This window comes from Hippocampus guttulatus, chromosome 2 (assembly GCF_054856545.1).
Source record: "Hippocampus guttulatus isolate MCC_2025c chromosome 2, RoL_Hgut_1.0, whole genome shotgun sequence".
Classification (NCBI taxonomy): domain Eukaryota; kingdom Metazoa; phylum Chordata; class Actinopteri; order Syngnathiformes; family Syngnathidae; genus Hippocampus; species Hippocampus guttulatus.
In genome coordinates, this window is record NC_141262.1 from 21,689,062 (window position 1) to 21,710,098 (window position 21,037).

Here is a 21,037-nt window from a genome sequence, read left to right on the forward strand (position 1 = left end):
CTCTTTGTCATCTTCTCCATGGCCGGCCGCCGCACCCTGGCAATTTCTTCTTTTCGACTTGTGCATTTCCCCGCCCGCCCTTGCCCTGCCCTGCTGCTACTGCCTTCACAGTATGTTGCCCCCCTGACCCCCCCCCGACCCGCCCATCCTTGCTGCCAACGTGCCCTTCGTCTCAACCGCACCCCCTGGTCCCCCTCCCTTGTGGGCAGTGTGCCATAGCGCCCCCCCACCCCCTCCCCAAACCCCGATAGTTGTGTTGTTTTCCTCAAGCGGGACAAACAACCAGTAGTTGCTAAGCTCTTGTTATTCTCCAGTAGAAAAAGAAAACAAGAAATCAACAAACGATTTGTGTTGTGTTTAATTGTCATCTTTTTTTTTTTATTAGACCCCAAAGGCTCCAAAAATGAAGCTACTCACAAGAAAGGTACTTTCGTTTTTCTTTTCTCCCCACAAACACTTAAAAAAAATCTTCTTCCTCTTCTCCTTCCTCCATGGCGGCGATGCTGCGTGTGTGAGAAAACATTCCCAACCTGAATAATAATTGCAATCATGTGTGTTTTCCTTCCTTTAGTTGTGATTTTGATACATGCGACCACAACCGCAGCAGCTTTATTTGCTGCAATATGTTGCATCATTCCAAAAAAGATTTAATCCACTTTCTTCCTCAAAATGTTCTCCAAGTGAAGCATTGTGACGACTTTCCAAAAAATATTCACAAAGCTTGACTTTCGGAGGGTTCGACATTATGGGTGGCCCGACGGCCTTGGGCCAGGATGGCACCCGTGTCGGTCCCACCACGTACCTTACGGCCACTGTCCTGAGATGGCCATTTCAAATGACATTAAAAGTAAATATGATTAAATCAACCCATTTTTGCTTTGCACCAAATTTTTTAATCTTATATTTGTATGGTATTTTCGTGTATTATAGTTAACAAACTATAGTATTTTGTAATGCCTGAAGAAAAACATGACATGCAATGAATTATAATTGGTAATATTTTCTTATCGGCTTAAATAATGCAGTGGAAAGATAGTAAATCTGAAATTATTTAACTGTATCATCTGAAGAAAATTTTTACACTATTTCTAACAAGGCCACCACAACTGAGCCCATAGTGGGTCCCCTAGGCCCCTCATTTGGTTGTTGCAACCTTACTCCAAAATGGAACACAGTGGTACCTTGACATACGAGTGACCCGACTTTTTAGAAATACGAGCCATCATTCAGGTTTATTTTATTAATTTTTTTGCTTTTGCATTGCCAGCTAAAAAGTTTAGTGACCACACATTTTTCATTATTCCCTTATATGGACTTAAGAATTCAAGTGTGTGTGTACAGTACTTTATATGCACATTATTTTTGAAGCCAAAAATACTTGAATAAAACACCAACAATAGAAATTTTCCATAAAAAACAGGGGTTCCCAAAAAATTACAAAAAAAAGTATTTTTCCAATTAATAAAAAAACTGAAGCGATGAATTTTCAGGTCCACTGTATTTGTTATGAAACAGCTGTCTCTGGTTTTCTTTTGGATTTATACAGTACAGTGCTATTTTTCTCAAAAGAACGTGAAACAAACAAAACAAAAAAAATGTTAGATTTTTGGCGGGAGGGATTGAAACAAATGAAACTCATCAGCCAAGATATCACTGCATTTGTATGATACACGACATCGGAAAGTGAAATTGACACAATAGCAAAATTCACTTTTTAGTGTCTTGACTGCACTTTTCACATTTGTACCACGAGATGACATCCGGTCATCCGGTCGCAGGCAACAAACAAAAACGTCAACAAGGAAATACGTAGGGGGTATATTAAAAAAAAAAATGGAGTAAATGAAACATGTGAAATGGAAGTATTGACGAACGGAGCCTGTCGTTGAAGTCAAGTGAGCCGGATTATCAACCGAGTCGTTGGCTTGGCTTTGCGTTGCTTTGCTTTTCTTTGAGGCTGACGACATATTTACAGCATCCTGCCCGCGGCAAAAACACGCAGCCTTACCTTCAGATGACATTTCAATATAGACCGTGACTGTGACTCAACCTGGATGCCCGCTCGTGTGCGTTTGTGTGTGTGCGCGCGCGTGCGTGTGCGTGCGCACTCAGCTGCCATGATACATCTTCTTTGCTGTCAAGATGATTCAAAGCACCTAGCTAACAGCACAACATCAACGCACTTCATTAAATTAAACACACACACACACACACACACACACACATTTCCATACACGTGCGCACACACGCACGCACACGGGAGATAAAATATCCGTCTGCACAAAATTGAGCGACGGGCACAACAGCAACAAGTTTCATTGAGTTACGCATGCGTATAGACTCAAAACACACATACATACCTTCAAACGCTCTTATGTAAACACACACACACACATGCGCACATTTTTTGACAGACACGTTTCAACACAAACATATGGTAAAAGACTGAGGTGAGACATTTCGGTGCACATTTAAAAAAAACACGTATTTCAACACACACGTGCATACAAAGAAGATCGAACGAGGAGTGCAAAACTATCAAGTGTGCAAACAACACGCTCGCTCACTCCATCTTTGTAATCCAGTGGCGGCAGCAAAGCGGGAATCAATGGCCGTCCCTCCGGCGCCGCGTCGTGATTTGCGCCTGCGTCACAGGCGGACAAGGTGTCTCAAAACGCTTTTCCTCTTGAGTCCTGTAGGTGTCGCCGACACGCTCTCAAACTGTTGAAAGCGTCGGGACGAAAACGTTTTGGAAAAACAACGCATGCGGCTGTGAGACGCAAGCCCATTTGTGTCGCCGCTTTAAAAACATCTAAAATGTACATCCGTCTCGCGAGAAGGTCCAAGTGGTCACACGACGACTTTTTGGGTCCAAAATGCTGCCGGGAGATTACCGGTTTTCAAATGACTCGCCCGAGTAAAGTCGACACTTCATTAAACAGCAGCGCGGCTGTTTTCCCTCACTCTGTGCTTTGTTTATTTGCGGCTTAGTGTGTTGACTCACAACTGTACACACACATCTCATACTCATGAAATTTAAGAGGCGGTGTGGTGCTGGCAGGAAGTGGAGCGATAGAATCGGATTGACAGCAACATGAAGGAAATCGTGCGAGACGCCTCAAGCTCGGCCTTCAAATAGGAAGCCAGGAAGACGCGCGCTACTCCAAGTCAACTGCGACAGCAATCAGCAACTCCGCGTGATTTTTATCACTGTGCTGCTTAGAAATATGAACCGGCACTTGACCAATTTCGGCTCCTGCGAAAATTTTGAGATACGAAAGCCCTATGAGATGTTCAAGATACAACAAGCCTGACCATTTTTTTCTTCACAGCAAGGTTAGTGGAATTAACGAAACAAACAAAATAATCAAAACCATCCATCCATCCATTTTCGGATCCGCTTATCCTCACAAGGGTCGCGGGTGTGATGGAGCCTATCCCAGCTGTCATCGGGCAGTAGGCGGGGGACACCCTGAACCGGTTGCCAGCCAATCGCAGGGCACACAGAGACAAACAACCATCCATGCTCACACTCACACCTAGAGACGATTTAGAGTGTTCAATCAGTCTGCTCTGCATGCTTTTGGAATGTGCGAGGAAACCGGAGTACCCGGAGAAAACCCACTCAGGCACGGGCAAAACATGCAAACTCCACACAGGTAGGCCGGAGCCGCAATCGAAGTACCCGGAGAAAACCCACTCAGGCACGGGCAAAACATGCAAACTCCACACAGGTAGGCCGGAGCCGCAATCGAACCCTGCACCTGTGCACTGTGAGGCCGACGCGCTAACCGGTCGACCATCAAAATTGATATTTTCATTCAGGAAATTAACAACCAAAATGCTTATAAATACTTATAAAAAAAATTTATAAAACTAACTGAAACTAAATTTGCTTGATAAGTTCGTAAAATGTGTTAAGACTAACCCTGTCAATGTGAACAGTACAATTCAGAGTTTTTTTTTCCAATGAAACCCTCTTTCGTATATGAATATAAATCAGAAACAACAGCATGGACACACAAGTTGCGCTCATCTGATACACACATTATGTAAAGGCAACAAATGTCAGTACAGTATTGTTCGGCAAAACAGACGTCGGAGTGAACAAAATAAAATTGTAGTTGGCCACCATACCCGGCAGTCATAAAACGCAGCCAAAGTAATGTGCTCCTCTGAACTGTCAACATAGAAAATTCATTCCTAACATGACTTGAAACATTAAAAAAAGAGACACGGGCAGACATGCGCAACTCCCTTTCTAACCACTTTCCCCTGGTGTGCACTGACTGCATGGCTAACAACGCCTGTCGAAGCTTGAAATTGAAATTGGGCCTGATTAAGAAAAAGAAAAAAAAAGAGGAGCTGGCAAGCAGCTAAATTGTCAGTGTGTGCTGATCTTAACTCAAATATTTGACCGCTTCGATTCTGTCAGCTTGCGGGTCGAGCCCTCCGGGACACTTGATGTTGTCGGACTGTTATTTGATTACCGAGCTTTCCGGCGGTGATTACATCTGACTGGGGATGAAAACTTGTCGCTTGCGGTGGAGCAAAACGTCGCCGAGATCGACGTGCTCATCAAAGTTATCTGTAAGTTTAGAAAAATTCTTTGGCCGCCGGGTTTGAGAACGCATCACGATACCAGACGACGCTGACTGACAGGTAAAAGGTTTCTGGAGTCTTTGGAATGCCATGAGGATTTGTGCTACGCCCACCTGCATTACTTGATGCAATCCGTATTAAGGCACAGCATGGCAAAGTTTCTGGAAAAGTCTCGAGACCAAGTCATGATAAAGCAGTTGACTTACTGATCAGATCACCTTTTAGTGTTTGGAGTGTCTCAAGGATCCATGCCTTGCCAACTTGTGTTTTAATGTACACGTTACAGAGGCGTCACATCAGCAAGCATCTAGAAAATTCTTTGGGATTGAGAATGAATCATGATGTGGCACTAAATTAAGGGTTGGAATAAACTTGCTTGTCTTTGGAGTGCCACAGGGATAACTGCCACACCCACTCGTGTTATTTGATTTGGATTGTGAGGGTGTCGCATGATTAAGCTTCCAGAAAAGTCTCTGGGGTTGAGGATCAATCAAAAGTAAGGCATTAAATTGAGTGATGGAGTAAACTTGCTTGTCTTTGGTGTGCCACAGGGATAACTGCCACACCCACTCGTGTTATTTGATTTGAATTTAGATAAGATAAGATAAGAAAACCTTTATTAGTCTCGCAATGGAGAAATTCCCAATTCACAGCAGCAAAGTTATGAAAGGAAGAAGTAGAACAACAAAATATCGGAGCTGCTGAAAAGGCAGCCACTCTCGCGGCGCCATTTTGAAGTCAAAATAACATTTATGAGGGTATCGCATGATTAAGCTTCCAGAAAAGTCTCTGTGGTTGAGGATCAATCAAAGGTAAGGCATTAAATTTCGTGATGGAATAAACTTGCGAGTCTTTGGAGTGCCACAGGGATAACTGCCACACCCACTCGTGTTATTTGATTTGGATTATGAGGGTGTCGCATCACTAAGCCTCCAGAAAAGTCTCCAGGGTTGAGGATCTGTCACAATATGGTGCTCTCTTTAGTCTTTGGAGCGCCACAAGGATTAGTGCCGCACCTTCCCGTGTTACATGATGAAAGCGGACCCAACCGACTGACGATATAAAGTTCCTCATTTAGTCTTCTTTCTTGACTTGATGATAAAATGTTAGCATTTCTGTATGCGTATGCTTGTGCGTGAGCGTGTGCGCGCGCGTACGTGTGGTGCGGTGTGATAAAGTTTGAAGTAATAAAGCAGCTTGAAGTGTTTCGTGTTAGCTGTCACATAGAGTCAACAACAACAATATAATGTGGCATGCAGCGGTTGCATTCCTCACACGTCAACGTCACAAATGCGACTTCATTAAAAGACTCACAGGAAGAAAAAGATTGTGTAAAGCTTCTCTGCACTTTTTTTATTGATTGGCTGCATCCTAGAACATCTTTTTCTTTCTTGGACTCGGCGACTTGCTGAAATACTTTCTAGAAGCAGGACAGAAAATGTGCCACGCTTTCAATTTTGGATGATGCCTGACAATTTTTTTTCTTTTTTTTGCTTCTTATTTTTTCTCAACCTGAGAGCTGTTAGCATGCGCGGTAAATGTGGGTACTAGCTCAATAAAGGTAAATTCTCCCGCACGCCGGTTCCATGAATAATTAATGAAGCCGCAGAATCCTCATTAAGTCACAAATTCAGGGGGGGGGGGTTTCTTCCTTGCTTTAACGAGCTCAGCCTAAAGTCTCTGTGTTTGTTTGTTTGCGTCCTCGGAAAGATCCGCAAGCGCTGCGCTCAGAATCATGAGGGTGATGGTGTTTTTTGATTGTTCTATGAAGTTCAATCGGTTCTATATGGGTAATATAGGCACAAAAGCTATGTTCTTTCTGGGTTCGATAGGTTTTCTACCTGTCTTAGTTCTGTAGCACTCCTGGTCGTATCTGGATTCAGCAAAGCTTTATGTTCTGTGGATGTTTAGGTTCTGTCTGGGTCCGATAGGTGCTATCTTCTTTTTATGGCATTCTAGTTTTCAGAGGTCCCTGTCGATATGTGCTGGTCATCGAGTTGTTGTTATTCTTTAGGTTTGCGTTCCCTACTGGAACAACAAAGGCACCAGCTCGCCGGCCTTCAGTCACGCCATCCACGGTCCAATCACAACTGGCCACACTCGTGCCCTCTTGGCTCGCTTACACCATCCTTCCCCCTTTAAATGGACCACCATTGTGCTGCTCACACACACGCGCACGCACTCAGAGGGAAAGCGCCTGCGGGGATGCGCACACGCTGACAGGGAGAGTAATTGGCCATCAAAGTAATCCAGACTCCTTCCTTCGGCCCGCCTGTGGAATTAGACACCGACTTGCAGCATGATATTAAAGCACCCGACCCAGTGTATGAGCCTGCCTGCGCCGGCGTGTGTGCGTGTGTGAGTGTGTTTGCCCAAAACCTACAGTGACCCTGAAGGCAAATAAATCCCATAAATAATAGAAGTGCAACAAACAAGTGCGGCGTGTTTAGAGGTTGGAGTCAACATGGCGGCGCAAGACTTTTGTTTGCCGCCATGTTTGTACAGGCCGATAATGCACTCGCCGATATTTACCGCCATTCACACACACACGCTGTAATCACATTTGAAGTGGACTCATAGTTGATGTTTCTACTTGATATGTCAGAGACTAACAACGTTGGACTGGTGACCCAGACGCTAAAAAAAAGAATCAACAATCATCACCTATGAAATACTATTTAGGAGAATGAAATGATTATTTTGTACACCCGTTACATTCCCAGTGAAGACTGATTTTGATTTCACACACACACACACACACACACATGCAGAGCAGAGTGATGTTTATGAAGGAGGAAGTTTGACTTTGAAACACATTTATGGACGCCGGTGTCCTCGCCGGTCTCATGACATGGATTTTTCATCTGTGTTAATATTTCAGCGAGATGGCGGCTGACGGCGGTGTCACATGAAGGGCAATAAAACACTTTGACTGGTCCGTGTGTGTGTGTCTGTGTGTGTGTGTGTGTGTGTGTGTGTGTGTGTGTGTGTGTGCATCATAGTGGACTCAAAGTTGAAGTTTCCATTTGGGATGTAACGGGTTTTCCGGTAAAAACGTCACCACGTATTTTCTGCACTATAAGGCTCTCTGGAGTATAAAGAGCACCTTTGAAGAATTGCCTATTTTAAAACTGTTATCACATATAGGGCGTACCACATTATAAGTCGTATAGAATAGAAGCTACAATAGTGGCTGCAGTTGCGATATGCATCCACTAGATGGAGCTACGCAAAAGGGAATACAATATAATACAGCTTCATTAACTTTAACAACCGCTGCAGCTGTAACAAAGCGCTTTACAGATCATTTAAAATACCAAAAATGAGAATATTGATCCATATATAAGGCACATCCGATTATAAGGCACGCTGACGGCTTTTGAGAAATTTGAATGCTTTGAGGTGCGCCTTATAGTGCGGAAAATACGGCGATCGATATACGCTTATCGTTCGGTCTGTTTTAGCACGTGGGACTTCAGTCGAACATTGTTAGACAAATGAAAGAGGTGAATAAGTTTGATGTGCTGCGCCCGGTATTTGTCCACAAAACAAACTGAAGGTGTGCTCACTTCTGCTGTAACGGGTTTCCAGGTAAAACGGTCACACTACATCTTTAGTCTTAAATAGCAGCTCAAATGTGATTCTTGTTGGTACCGTTTTTACAAATTGAGAGTTCAGTCGAATGTCGTTAGCCCAGCATAACAGAGAAGTCTGCTGTGTTACTTCATGTATTTTTCGACAACAAAACTTGACAGCGGACAAATCGCGTGATGGCGATGCTGATATTTCTGAGCCTACATTGAAGACCCATTGCATATGTCATGTTTTAGGGCGAAATATTAAAATCTCTGTTTATCAATATCGTTCTATCCAATGAATAGCTTTTTGAGGGCCTCAACATATCCCAAAAATGTTTGCAAAAATGTGTGTCCTGGCTGAAAATGTAGGAATTTGGGGGTTTGGAGAAAAAAAAATTGCGAAAGTCACTCAGTAGTACTCCCTGGAAAGAATGAAAAAACAAAGAGCCCCGAATATGAGTCTCATTTAAACAAAATAGGGCGGGGGTGGGGGGGTCTATGATAAAAAGACACTCGGAAAAGTTGAAGGCCCTTGGACCATAATTGAGGTGAAAGTCAGCCATTTGGTTTGAAGCAGCCATTTTGTGCAAGTGCCAAGCCCAGTATAACGGTCAAAAGAATAAACGGTACAAAGTAGAATGAACTAATGGGAAGCCGCAGCAGAAAAGGGGTCATTCTGACCCGGTTGTGTAACTGTACAAAAATATGTTTGCACTCATGAGCTCTCCCTCGATGTTTTGGTTGCCTTCACGCTTCCAAGAATGGACGTGGACTCCCGAGGACTATTTGTGTCCTGGGCGCTTGAAAAAGTCTGCGTGTGCAGTCGAGAAGCAGCTCGTCAAATGCGCTCGCCTGTCTGCGTCTTATTTGAGCCATCTATTGATGTCGATGTTGTTGGCAGGATTTGAACCTGCGTGGGACAAATTCAGACTGCCATTTTTTTTCCCCCGGAAAATTTAACTTTTTAATTTTTGAAATGTTCTCTTGGTTTGATGTGTCTTGTGTGCTCCCCTCCTCCACCTCAGGTCCTCCTGTCAACGTCACCTGTAACATCTTCATCAACAGCTTTGGCTCCATCGCTGAGACTACCATGGTAAATAATTCCCTCTGTTTGATGAAATGTCACGCAAAAATAAATCCATTATGTTCTCTGCATGTACAAACATTAGCCATGTCAAACTTAATTTAACTACAGGTACATCACAGTAAATTTATAATTGCTACGACAAAGGTCACGATTTTGTACGGATTTAGTTTTCAGTTTATAATTCCCTTCACTCCGAACAATAATGTTCTATTTCTTTTTTTTTTTATTGAACCCCTGAAATTAAATTCTCATTTATTGTTGTATCATTGAGGTGCACCTGCAAAATGTAGAAAGTATGGATTTGTGTTGAAAAAAAAATCTGTTTATAACAAGGATGCTGTTGCATCTCAAATTGGGTTCAATTCAAAAGTGAGATTCGTATCTAGATTCATTACACACCAAGTAAAGAAGCTCATGGTTGTATTTTATTTATTTACTTTTTTCGGTGTGGGGGCTGGGGCCGGATTTAGACAACTAATACCCCAGATTTACCGTTTCTTATTTGTTCATATACCCACGTGAATTGGTGTAAAACGTGTTTGACTTTTTAGTTGAGTGACTGAAATAAGGCGTCAGAGAGAATCAGAATCAGAATCGCCTTTATTGTCATTGTATTGCATACAAAGAAATTTGGGTGCCACTCCTTAGTGCATTTTGTAAAAAAAAAAAAATAGAATAAAATTAAATAACGGTTTTCTACACCTTATGCGCCTGTATAAAAATAAAAATAAAACACTTTCAGCCAAGAAATACTCCAAACGGGAGAACACAGAACAATCCACTCCGTGTTAATTTTCACACTGGCGACGAGCTTCAAATTGTCCTCCTACAAGGTATTTGCGGAATTCCTAAATTAATTCCACTGCTGCTGCCGTGCGCCTCATTGAATCCGCCTCGCGCATCACCTGGCCGCCCACATTTGCACCCCCGTCCGCACCCCCCTCTCCCCCACCCCAAGGAGTCAATTGAGCCGGCATCATTACACGGAAATTCCATTAGCGCCGATAAAAGGGAGCAGCAAGCGTGCACGTGTGGCGTGTTGCTCAGGCTGGGATGCCCAATTCATGTCATGTGCGGATCATATCTTTTTCCCACATGTATAGCAAACGTGTCTTCTGTTTTATTACCGCAGTCGAGCTCGTATCCTCGTTGACGAAATGTTAAATGCGTCTTGTTAATCACAAAAGCTACTTCCGTGTTTCACGCATTTACACGCCTGCCCTGGTCGCATCTGTGATTGGCGTGGCCGGAAGTTCACATAAATGACGCTGAGTGATGAACGCTATTTTTCTTGAAAGAGATGTTAAAATTAAACCAATAGCAACCATACTGGATATTGTTTTGCGTAAATAAAATGTTTTTCGGACTTTTCACCAGTCCAAAAAGGAAAAAAAAAAGGGATCGACACGATCTCTATTAGTTTGTGATTGGATTGGATGTTCGAAGGCGCGAAGGCGGAACTTCCGGTGCAAAGTTCTGTCCGCTAACACAACACGCGACAAAACCAAAACCAGATTAGTTTTCGGGCTCACATACGGAATACACTGTGGCAGCACAGAATGACCTGGAAGTGCACGAGATTGTTTTCTTCTTATAATTGACGTCATTAATAGGTTGCCTAAATTATGACCTGACAGTCGATGAGCAATTTTGCAAAAAATGCAAAATATCCACCGATGTCAATCCAGTCAATCAGATCGGTGTAAAGTCTAGTTGCAGCCGTATGTAAATTAATACATGTACCTCTGAAATAGCATATTTAATTTCATAATTACCTATTGTGTATGTGCGTGCGCGAGAGAGAGAGAGAGAGAGAGAGAAGTGAACAATGACTGGCCACTAATCCGTGCCAGCAGATTAGAAAGAAAAACAACAAAGTACGGAACTAATCGGATTTATCATCTTTTATCCCGGCGCTAAATCCATTAAGAAGATCCCGTGATAACAAGTGTGTGTGTGTGTGTGTGTGTCTGTGTGTGTATGTCTGTGTGTGTGTTTGCGTGCCCGCTTATCTCCCCTTGATTTGAATGCAACTCCACGAAGGCTGCCACTTAAAAAATTCTTATTATCACATGAAAGATAAAATGATAATTATTTTCTGTCCCAAACAACTGGAACAGTGAGGGGTGGGGGGACACCCCATTCATTGCAAAAAGTTAGTGGGGGCTTCTTTACATGATTCCTGCAACTGTTTGTTTTTTTTTACCTCTTTTGAGCCTTGTGTTCATCATGTGCTATGATGTCACATCATGTATGACATCAAGGTCCATCGCATTGTACAGTGTGTTGCTTTTATTTTTTATTTTTTTGCCTTTTGTTGCTCCGTTGTCTGCAGCCGCGTAAGCATCACAAATGACAATTGAAGGCAGGGTTGTTCAAATCCGGTCCTCAGGGGCCGGTATCCTCCATGTTTGAGATGTTTCCCTCCTCCAAGACACTTGATTCAAAAGATCAGGACCCGATTTGAATACCCGTCCGTGTTCTAAGGCTTGAAAGAAGTATTTTTTTTTTTTTTCGCTTCTTGGAAAATGACTTTTTGCTCATCACCCAAGCACTTGTGTGAAACACAAATCTGGTGTTTCACAGTTACATGTCAGTCTTAGGTTAGCTTCGCAATTAGCACGGCTTTTTCATTTTATGTTAATTACTCCATGTCATTGCCTGGGGAGTCGGATACAAAATGCAAATTTTGACTTACAAACTGCAGTGCAAATCCGCTTATTTGGAGCCTTGGAATCTGTTCTCAATTGCCTTAACTGGATGAATCAAGGCTAATTTATTAATTCCAGTCGTATTAATAAATTAGCGGCGGCGCAGGTGAAGCCAGCTCGTATCCGATTTGGGAGAAGTAGCTCACGTGCGTTGTATGTTGACAGGACTACAGAGTGAACATCTTCTTGAGGCAGCAGTGGAACGACCCACGCCTGGCGTACAGCGAATACCCAGACGACTCTCTGGACTTGGACCCGTCCATGTTGGACTCGATCTGGAAGCCTGACTTGTTCTTTGCCAACGAGAAGGGAGCCAACTTCCACGAGGTCACCACCGATAACAAGCTGCTGCGCATCTCCAAAAACGGAAATGTGCTCTACAGCATACGGTGACTTACATGTTACAATTTGTGTTATCAGCGACATTATCCATCTAATTTGGGCCCAAGCGGAACATGGCTCGCTTTAGTTGTTGTTTTTATTCCTCGGCATCCTTCAAAATGGCAGCAATTGCGCTCTGTGGAAGTTTTCTGAAATTCAGCCCCTGAAGCCAGTTTAACTTTTCAAGATGAAATTTGATAGGTTTGTCACTCAGGAGTAGACCCACCAAAAAATCTCAAAAAGACGCACCTGAAAAGACAGAGGAAGTACGCCATCGTTTCAACATTCCATCTCGTGGGTCATTTCCAAGCATCTTCGCCACTGGAATTACTTTTGAAAATTCAGTCCAAATATAAATTTTGGCAGATCTGTCCGTCTATCATCAGTAGACCCCAAAAAAGTTTCATCAAGCCATGCCCCAAAAGACATCGGAAGTCTGCCATTTTGATTCGAAGGGGCCAAAACAAGGGCGCCTTCCAGTGAAACAAAGCCCCAAAGCCAACTTGGTGTCGCAGCACGAAATTTGGTGTCTATTCCAAGTAGACCCACAAAGAAATATCAAGATGGCATGCCTGTGAAAAGACACAGGAAGTCTGCCATATTCATCTGAAGCAGCCATGTTGTGCTTATTTCTGGCCATTCCCAGAAATTAAGAAATTCTGCCCCCAAAGCCAGTTTGCATGTAGTTGGGTTGGCTTGTCTATCATGAGTAGGTCCACAAAAAAAGTCTGAAGAAGCCATGCCTGAAAAGACACGGGAAGTCTGCTGTTTTGGTTTGACGTGGGCATTTTAGACACTTCCAGAGGGTCCTTCAAAGATGGTCTTCTCCTAGAGTTATTATCTGATTTTTGGGGAAAATTCAGGCCGCAAAGTCAGAATTTAGCAGGAAAGAATTTGGTAGGCTTGTCTATCATGAGTAGGCTCACTAAAAAGGTCTGGAAAAGCCACGCCTGAAAAAGACAGCATGTTGGCTTGAAGCCGCCATTTTGATCTGTAAAGTGTCTTTTAAAAGACAAAACCTTAAAGATTTTTTTTGATAGCTACCAAATTTAATTTTGTAGACTAAACAGTTTAAAAATATTAAAAGGTTAAAAAAAAAAAACTGAGCGATGCAGACTATTTCACGTCATGGCTCGTTGCAAATGAGTCAGCTTGAATTTTAGTTCCGGAAAAATGAGTCATGTTTTTGTGACTTGCTGGTGTGTTTTATCTTTTGAACTTGCTGGCAGGAAGCGTATGAATGTTAATGAGCTTTGAGGAAAGACTTTTCGGGCACTTTGATGCAGTTTGAGGCCGTACTTGATGGCTTCCACTTTACAGCGCGGCAGAGACCTTGATGCCGTTCCTGCGGAACTATATCAATGCGTCAAGAGTGGGACTAGCCGCTTTTCTTTTCATCACGTCCCGCTGACGTCCAATTCAAGGCTGCAGGAGTTATAGCCGACTCGTCGCACCTCCTCCTCTTCCTGCCGTTCCCTTTTATTGCCTCGCCTCGCCTCGCTGGTAATCTACGGAGCTTCTTAGTATTCCGGCGGCGTGCGGCGTCCATCATGGCGGCCACCGGCAGACGGCGAAGGAGAAGCTACGAAGCTACGAGGGCCCTTCACAGCGGCACAATCGAGCCCCGTTTACAAGCGGGATTAAACCGCGCTTGTCTTCTTCTTTAACGCACTCCTTCGCAAAACAAGGAGGGGCCCCGAGAGGCGTACTTTGCGGGGCCCTACGACTGGATCATTCCGAATGCGCCCGCTGACTGTTGCGAGTCTGAAAGTCGAATTTGTGAAGGCTTTATGGGGGTGAAAAGAAACTCCTGAATTGGGGGGGAAACCTCAACATTTGGAGTTTGTTCTTTCACGAATGAATTTTTACAAGTTTAATGCATTGAAATCAATTGAAATCAAAATGGGCAGCAGAATTTGCGACCAGCAGTCAGGCCGTTCATGAAGAACAATCCCAAAAGGAAAAGTCATGATGCAGTTATGCCTTAAGTACTCCACATTCAACGACAAACCAAAAAAGTGAAACAAAAATACGATTTACATTCTCATACTTAAATCATTGAATATTATATTTCAATTATATTTTAACTTTGTCCATGATTAAAAGGACATTCTTTCAATTGTCTCATTTCAAATCAATACAGAAGGCAAATTTTAATAATCATTTTGGACTTTTATTTTGAAAACAAAATAAATGTACCAATCAATCAAACTGTGAAGATTTGGGGGAACGGGAAAAGGCTGACCAGACTAGAGACCGAATCGTTTAAATCGGACAAAGAAATACAAAAAATGGTCGTGAAATGTGTAAAAATGTGAAAAATATATTTATCTTCATCCAATTGTGACTTTTTGTGTCTTTCTTCTTATAAAGATTGAAACCTTTTGTGGGGAGACATAACAACTTCATTTTCATAATATTACCACAAAAAAGATTGGCAACTTTTTGATTATGAGTGTTCTACATTAGGAGTATGGTGTCATTCGTGGCCGATGTAAAACATGATGCAAGGCATCCAAAATGTCCTCCTGCTGCTTCGACCGTTGAGCTTTGAGCAGAGAGTGGTACGACTCTCCCTTTTCATTATCCCGATTTTATTGCCCCCTACCACGGAAAAACCGCATTACAGGCGGAGCTACGGCGCATCGGCCGCTCGGTCGTGTCGCTCTTCGTGCACTGACGCAAAGCCCGCAATGGAACCGGGAACCTCTCGTGTGGGAGGCAGACGCTTTGCAGAGGCGCTGTGCTGCCCCTCATTTACGCAAGACGCACGAACGCTTTCATTTCAAACGGGGATCGGTCAAGGCAACTGCAGTTTGTTTTGAATTAATTGAACAACACCTCCTGTTGCGACGCAGTCATGATGTTTGATCGAGATCAACAGAATCTTCTGAGCAACGTGTGTGTGTGTATGCGTGTGTGTGTGTGTGTGTGTGTGTGTGTGTGTGTGTGTGTGTGTGTGTGTGTGTGTGTGTGTGTGTGTGTGTCTCAGAATAACACTGGTGCTGGCCTGTCCCATGGATCTGAAGAACTTCCCGATGGATGTGCAAACGTGCATTATGCAGCTGGAAAGCTGTGAGTGTGCACGCACGCACACACGCGTACACACAAACACACACACACATACACACATTGATAATATACATTCACATGATGATACAAACACACAAGTAGTACAAGCACACTCGTTTATAGTATCCACGCAGTACACACACATACACACACACACAAACGCACACGCACAGATGTTATACACACACGCGAGAGAATATGCACACACACAGTGTAATATGGTATACAGATACGCCCACACGTTTATTCTATATACACACACACACACACAACTTTATGGTACACACTCACAGCACACAGACGCGCGCACACACACACAGTGCAAAGACACACTTTTATAGCACACACAGTATTTATAATAGACACACACAAGCGCATATTTCCAATACTGTATAAGCATACGCACAGGATACATGCATGCATTTTACGCTGTACGCACACGTACAAAGTATGCACAACAATTTTATACGCTGACACTTATGCTTTTAACATGCACGTCCACGCACATTTTGTGCACACGCATGCATTTGTAACGTACTCTCTTCACACACAGACACACACACACATTCCTGTATATACATGATGCGCACATTTAAAATATCCGTACACGCGCATATGGTATGCGCGCGCACACACATGCACGGACAGAGCGAGGCGTGTGCCGTAGATGTGTGCGCGCAAACGTGAGGCGACTGGGAAGGAGGAGCGCCGCAGCGGGCCGGCGGACGCGCCCTCGGCCCGGCGCCAACGTCGCAGAGACGTGACATCACTCAGTAACCATGGCGACCACATCCTTTGTCCCGCTTCCATCCTGTCACCTTTGCTCGTCGCATCTAACAACAACAACAAGAATAGAGCCGCGTTCGTCAAACTTAATAAGGAAACGGGGACATTTGACCCCATCGACGCCACATTAGTCAGCGACAAGTCGTCAAATATGATGAATACGTGCAAATGGCGCTCAGCTAACGTGTACGCGTGTGTTTGTGTGGGTGTTCAGTTGGCTACACGATGAACGACCTGATCTTTGAGTGGGACGAGAAAGGTGCCGTGCAGGTGGCGGACGGCCTGACGCTGCCTCAGTTCATCCTCAAGGAGGAAAAAGACCTCAGATACTGCACCAAACACTACAACACTGGTAAGTCAACGAAACGCAATTTGGCACCGTGACCACTACAACACAACAATCTACCTGCCACACAGTAACGACTAGCACCACTGGACAGCAATAAATCTACAACACAATCACTTCCACCACTACTGGGCAACATTCTACCTTCAACACAGTCATTCCACCACAACTGGGCCATAATCTATTCACAACACAGTCACTACTACCACTACTGGACAACATTCTCCCTTCAACGCAATTACAACACAATCACTACAAGACAACAATAAACCTACAACACAATCACGTCTTCCACTACCCGACAACAATATATAGTATATTCAAAAATTACTTCTACCACTACTGGACAACAGGCCGCCGACAGCGTTGTCACTACGACCACGACTGGACAACAATCTACTTCACACAGTCTGCACTGTCACTCCTGGACAACAATCAACCTTAAATACACTCACGACTATCACTGCTGGACAACAATCTAGCTGCAACACAGTCACTTTTACCACGAGTGAACAACAATCCATGTACCACACTCTCACTGCTACCACTACTGGACAACAATCTAACTACTTACAGTCATTACTACCTCCACTGGACAACAATCTACATAAAACACGATGCCTACTGTAACGTGGTCATCCACCTCTTGTGTTCCTCCACGTTCCTCTTTTCTCCTCCTTGATTGTCATGTGCCCATCGCTAAAGGGGCTTGTTGATCCTTTTCGCGTTTGTGTCAGGGAGGACACAGTTCTCCATTTCCTTTACTTCTGATCTCCTTCTCTCTCTCTCTCTCTCTCTCTCTCTCAATATGCGCACGTGTGTGTTTTGTTGGCTGACTCCCATTGCTCGATAAAGCAGTATTGAAGGTGTGTTGTTGTTGTTGTTGTTGTTTTTGGTCTAAGGGGCTGGGATTTATTAGCTGCAGTGTGAATGCGAGAGAAGAGATTCCGCCCGGCAACACAAAGAGTGGGCGACAAAAAGCCTCTTGAAATACTAATTAAGTCGCCGCCTGCTGCATTGCACAACTCGCCTGCCCTGCACACCGCCGCCGCAGGAACAATAACAACCACAACAACGACAACGGGAACAATCAGGAGCGATCGCTGGACCTCGCAATGCGTCTTTTGCACCTCAGGCCACAAATTCCTTGAGAATATCTTGAGAATATTGTTCTCACTTCTTTACAAGATCTTCACAATATCACAATTTTACCACTCACTGATTCACTTTGACTCAACAACAATGTCCTTTAACCACAGTTGCAACTACCACTGCTGGACAACTGTCTGCTTGCAAGACACATGATTACTGCACAGCCATCTACTGTACCCTCAACACAGTCAGAACTACCTTTACTGTACAACAGTCTACCGTCAGAACAGTCGCGACTCGGAAACAATCTACCTTCCGTCTGAGGTAAGAAAGGAAGTAAGGAAAAGGCGAAGATGGGCAGGAAAGAGGTCAGAAAAGAAGGAGAGAACAAAGGAAAGCTAGAAGTACTGAAGAATGCAAGAATAAAATCCAATCCTGAGGAAAAAATGGAAAATATTCTAGGGGAAAAAAAAGCTGTAAATGTCATGAAAACTTGTTTGTATTTGTTGTTGTTGTTGTTCTGAATGCCGTGGTCTAAATTCCAGTGGACTCCTCAGCACAACTTGGAAAAGCTTATTAAGTAGCACACCTTATTCTTGCCCGTATCTATAGTATACCATATACACTGACGTGTGTGTACGTGTGTGGTTGTGGTTGTGTGTGCGCGTGCGCGTGTGTCCCGGTCCACTGGACAGTATTGATTACACACACACACACACGGATGAATCATTTCAATCTTGTCCTGGGATGGAAAATATGGACGTAGCTTAAAAGCTCTCAAGTGTATCTTCCGCATAAATCCGGCCGAAGCGCTCTCTTTTTCCACCTCCTCTACCTCTTCCTCCCCGCTTGATATTTGAGGCATATGAAGGTTGTTGCGGATATTGACGGTGCTTATTAAATGGCCGGTCAGCCATTTTACGGGGGCGCGTTTGTAAGGGTTTGTTGACGGAGCGAGTGGAGATGTGGCTGGGTTGGGAATTGTGAGGTGGTCATTTTGTAGCACTGTCGGAATGCGTCGTGAGGGTGGGCCGTCTTGGGAAAGGCCAATCTGCTCACCTGTAGGCCACATTTCCCACAAGGGGAACACTTGCGATTTCCTTTCCATCATCATTTGACCAACCGCAGAGTAGAGGTGAGCTGTGATGCTCGCAATGCGAGCCGCCTGAAGACACTTTGGACATCGGTTTCAGTCGACAGCAGAGTGCGGTAAAATGATTGAGGAAAATTCTTCAATCTATCAACGCAATATTAACGAGAATGCCGTGTTTATACTCACAAAAAAAATGCCTGGAGTTCCCCTTTAACTTTTGCTTGTAAACATGGAGAGACTGAGAGACTGGGATTTTTCACTGACATTTCCGTCAACTGTCAAGAGAATTGAGAGGCAGCCGCAATGAAAATTGTTGTGATTGTGCGACATGAACATTTTCCAGTGTGGCATCGGCCGTGTTTTTTCCATCGGCGGCCATTTGACTTCCTGTCACTGTGGTTTACTTCCTGCATTTTGATGTTGCCGGAGATGACAAAGATGGCAGACTGCTTTCTACACCGTCAACTTCTTTCTCCTCAACTCCACCTCACGCTTCAGCCGAGGCACAGATGCCTCCTCAATCCTTCGTCTCCTGACTGCCTACTTGAACCTTCTCCGACTCTTTGTCTGCTTCCTCCGCCGTCAACTTGAGTCTCCTCATGTCCTCCTTTCGCCGCAATTGGTGCAGACCCAACTCAAGCCAACTCTATTTATAGAGCACTTTAATCTGGCTGAAAGTTCAGTTTACAGTACACCGTATTTTCCGCACAATAAGGCGCACCTAAATGCATTCAATTTTCCCAAAATCTGACAGTGTGCCCTTGTATATAGTGTTAGTTACAGTCTCTTTATAGTCCCCATTTTGTGATTTCCCTGTTAGTGTTCCTCTGCCATCTAGTGGTGATTATTAGCAGGAACCGATTAAAACCTTAAAGGGTTCTGCTCGACACTAATTGACATGTGCATTCGCCAACACACACTCAAAACAGACAATTACTTTCAGAGCTCTGCGCAGCCGTTATGAAATGAAGATAATACCAAAAGCATCGTTAACTACTGACGAAGCGGAGGAAGAACGAGACAAGCAAGACTTCTAAGGATATTTAGCCCCTTGTGGATGTGAGCCCGCGAGGTTCGTGTGCCTTTTTTGCTGAATCAATTGTCTTCATTACTTTTGTCTTTCATTTATTGTTTTGTAATGCCATTTGTATCCATGTTTCATGTCCATGTTTGTGACCAGTTCTCATGGCTTTGTTACACCTGCAGAGGTTGTGAAGGCTCTGTATAAATAAAGCCGCATTGTATTGTATTCCCTTTAGTGTAGCTCCATCTCGTGGATGCATAGCTCAAGTGCAGCCACTAGTGTAGCTTCTATTCTATGCGCCTTATAATGCGGTGCGCCCTATATATGGAAACAGTTTTAAAATTCATTTACGGTGCGCCTTATAGTGCAGAAAATACGGGAAATTGAATCCCCTTACAATAACATTGCGATATAAATGGAAGTGTAAACATTTAAAGCAGTACCAGAGAATCAATACCTGTATGCAACGTTACCAATTTTTGGTACTGTGGCTTTTGTGTTTGTTGTAATAAATCTCATCTTTTAAATCAAATCATCCATCCGAGGTGTCGGTTTATTTATTCAGGTAGTGTTGTAAGATGAGTTCAACATGACACTAAAATGAAGCAACGAAATGGTCGTTTCTGGAGCGGTCAAGTGAAATTGGCGCACCTGATGAGCTTTGGATGTCCTTCTTTGGTGTTCTTTTTTTTCCTGATGTTGCTGCAATGTCGTTGTGATTCAGGCAAGTTCACGTGCATCGAGGCCCGCTTCCACCTGGAGCGTCAGATGGGTTACTACCTGATCCAGATGTACATCCCGTCCCTCCTCATCGTCATCCTGTCCTGGGTGTCTTTCTGGATCAACATGGACGCCGCCCCTGCCCGAGTGGGCCTGGGCATCACCACCGTGCTCACCATGACCACCCAGAGTTCGGGATCCAGGGCGTCCCTGCCCAAGGTCAGCCGCAATAAAACAAACAAACAAAAAAAACAGTGGCCTTTTCAGAGCTACTTGGTGGCGTCCCGTATTTGTAGTCAGTCGGCCATTTTCACTGCTGTTGAAATGTGTAGCGACTCAAGCTTATCCACTGTATAGAGCGTTCTAAGTAGCTCATTTTTAGTCAACAATATCGTCCACTATAGGAAATAAAACGGGTACAGTGGTGCCTGGAGATGCAACTGATGCGAGTTTTTCAAGAGCTGCCGGATCACCAAATTTTTCTTTGCTTTAAATTTGTAAGCGCAGATTTGAGGTACGAACACTTGTATGTAGGTAGGAGGCGA

The 21,037-nt window shown here is 43.9% G+C and overlaps 1 protein-coding gene across 2 annotated transcripts in view; it reads left to right on the forward strand.

The window, feature by feature from the left end:
• The window catches only part of glra1 (glycine receptor, alpha 1), a 45,203-nt gene that overhangs the window by 16,672 nt on the left and 7,494 nt on the right, over positions 1–21,037 (forward strand). The window contains exons 4-9 of one of the 2 annotated variants that reach the window (XM_086101668.1): positions 386–424; positions 9,206–9,273; positions 12,144–12,367; positions 15,352–15,434; positions 16,432–16,569; positions 20,497–20,711. In XM_086101668.1, coding sequence (XP_085957794.1) covers positions 386–424; positions 9,206–9,273; positions 12,144–12,367; positions 15,352–15,434; positions 16,432–16,569; positions 20,497–20,711 — 767 coding nt within the window. The remainder of the gene's footprint in view (positions 1–385; positions 425–9,205; positions 9,274–12,143; positions 12,368–15,351; positions 15,435–16,431; positions 16,570–20,496; positions 20,712–21,037) is intronic. The other variant, XM_086101658.1, reaches the window with a different exon arrangement.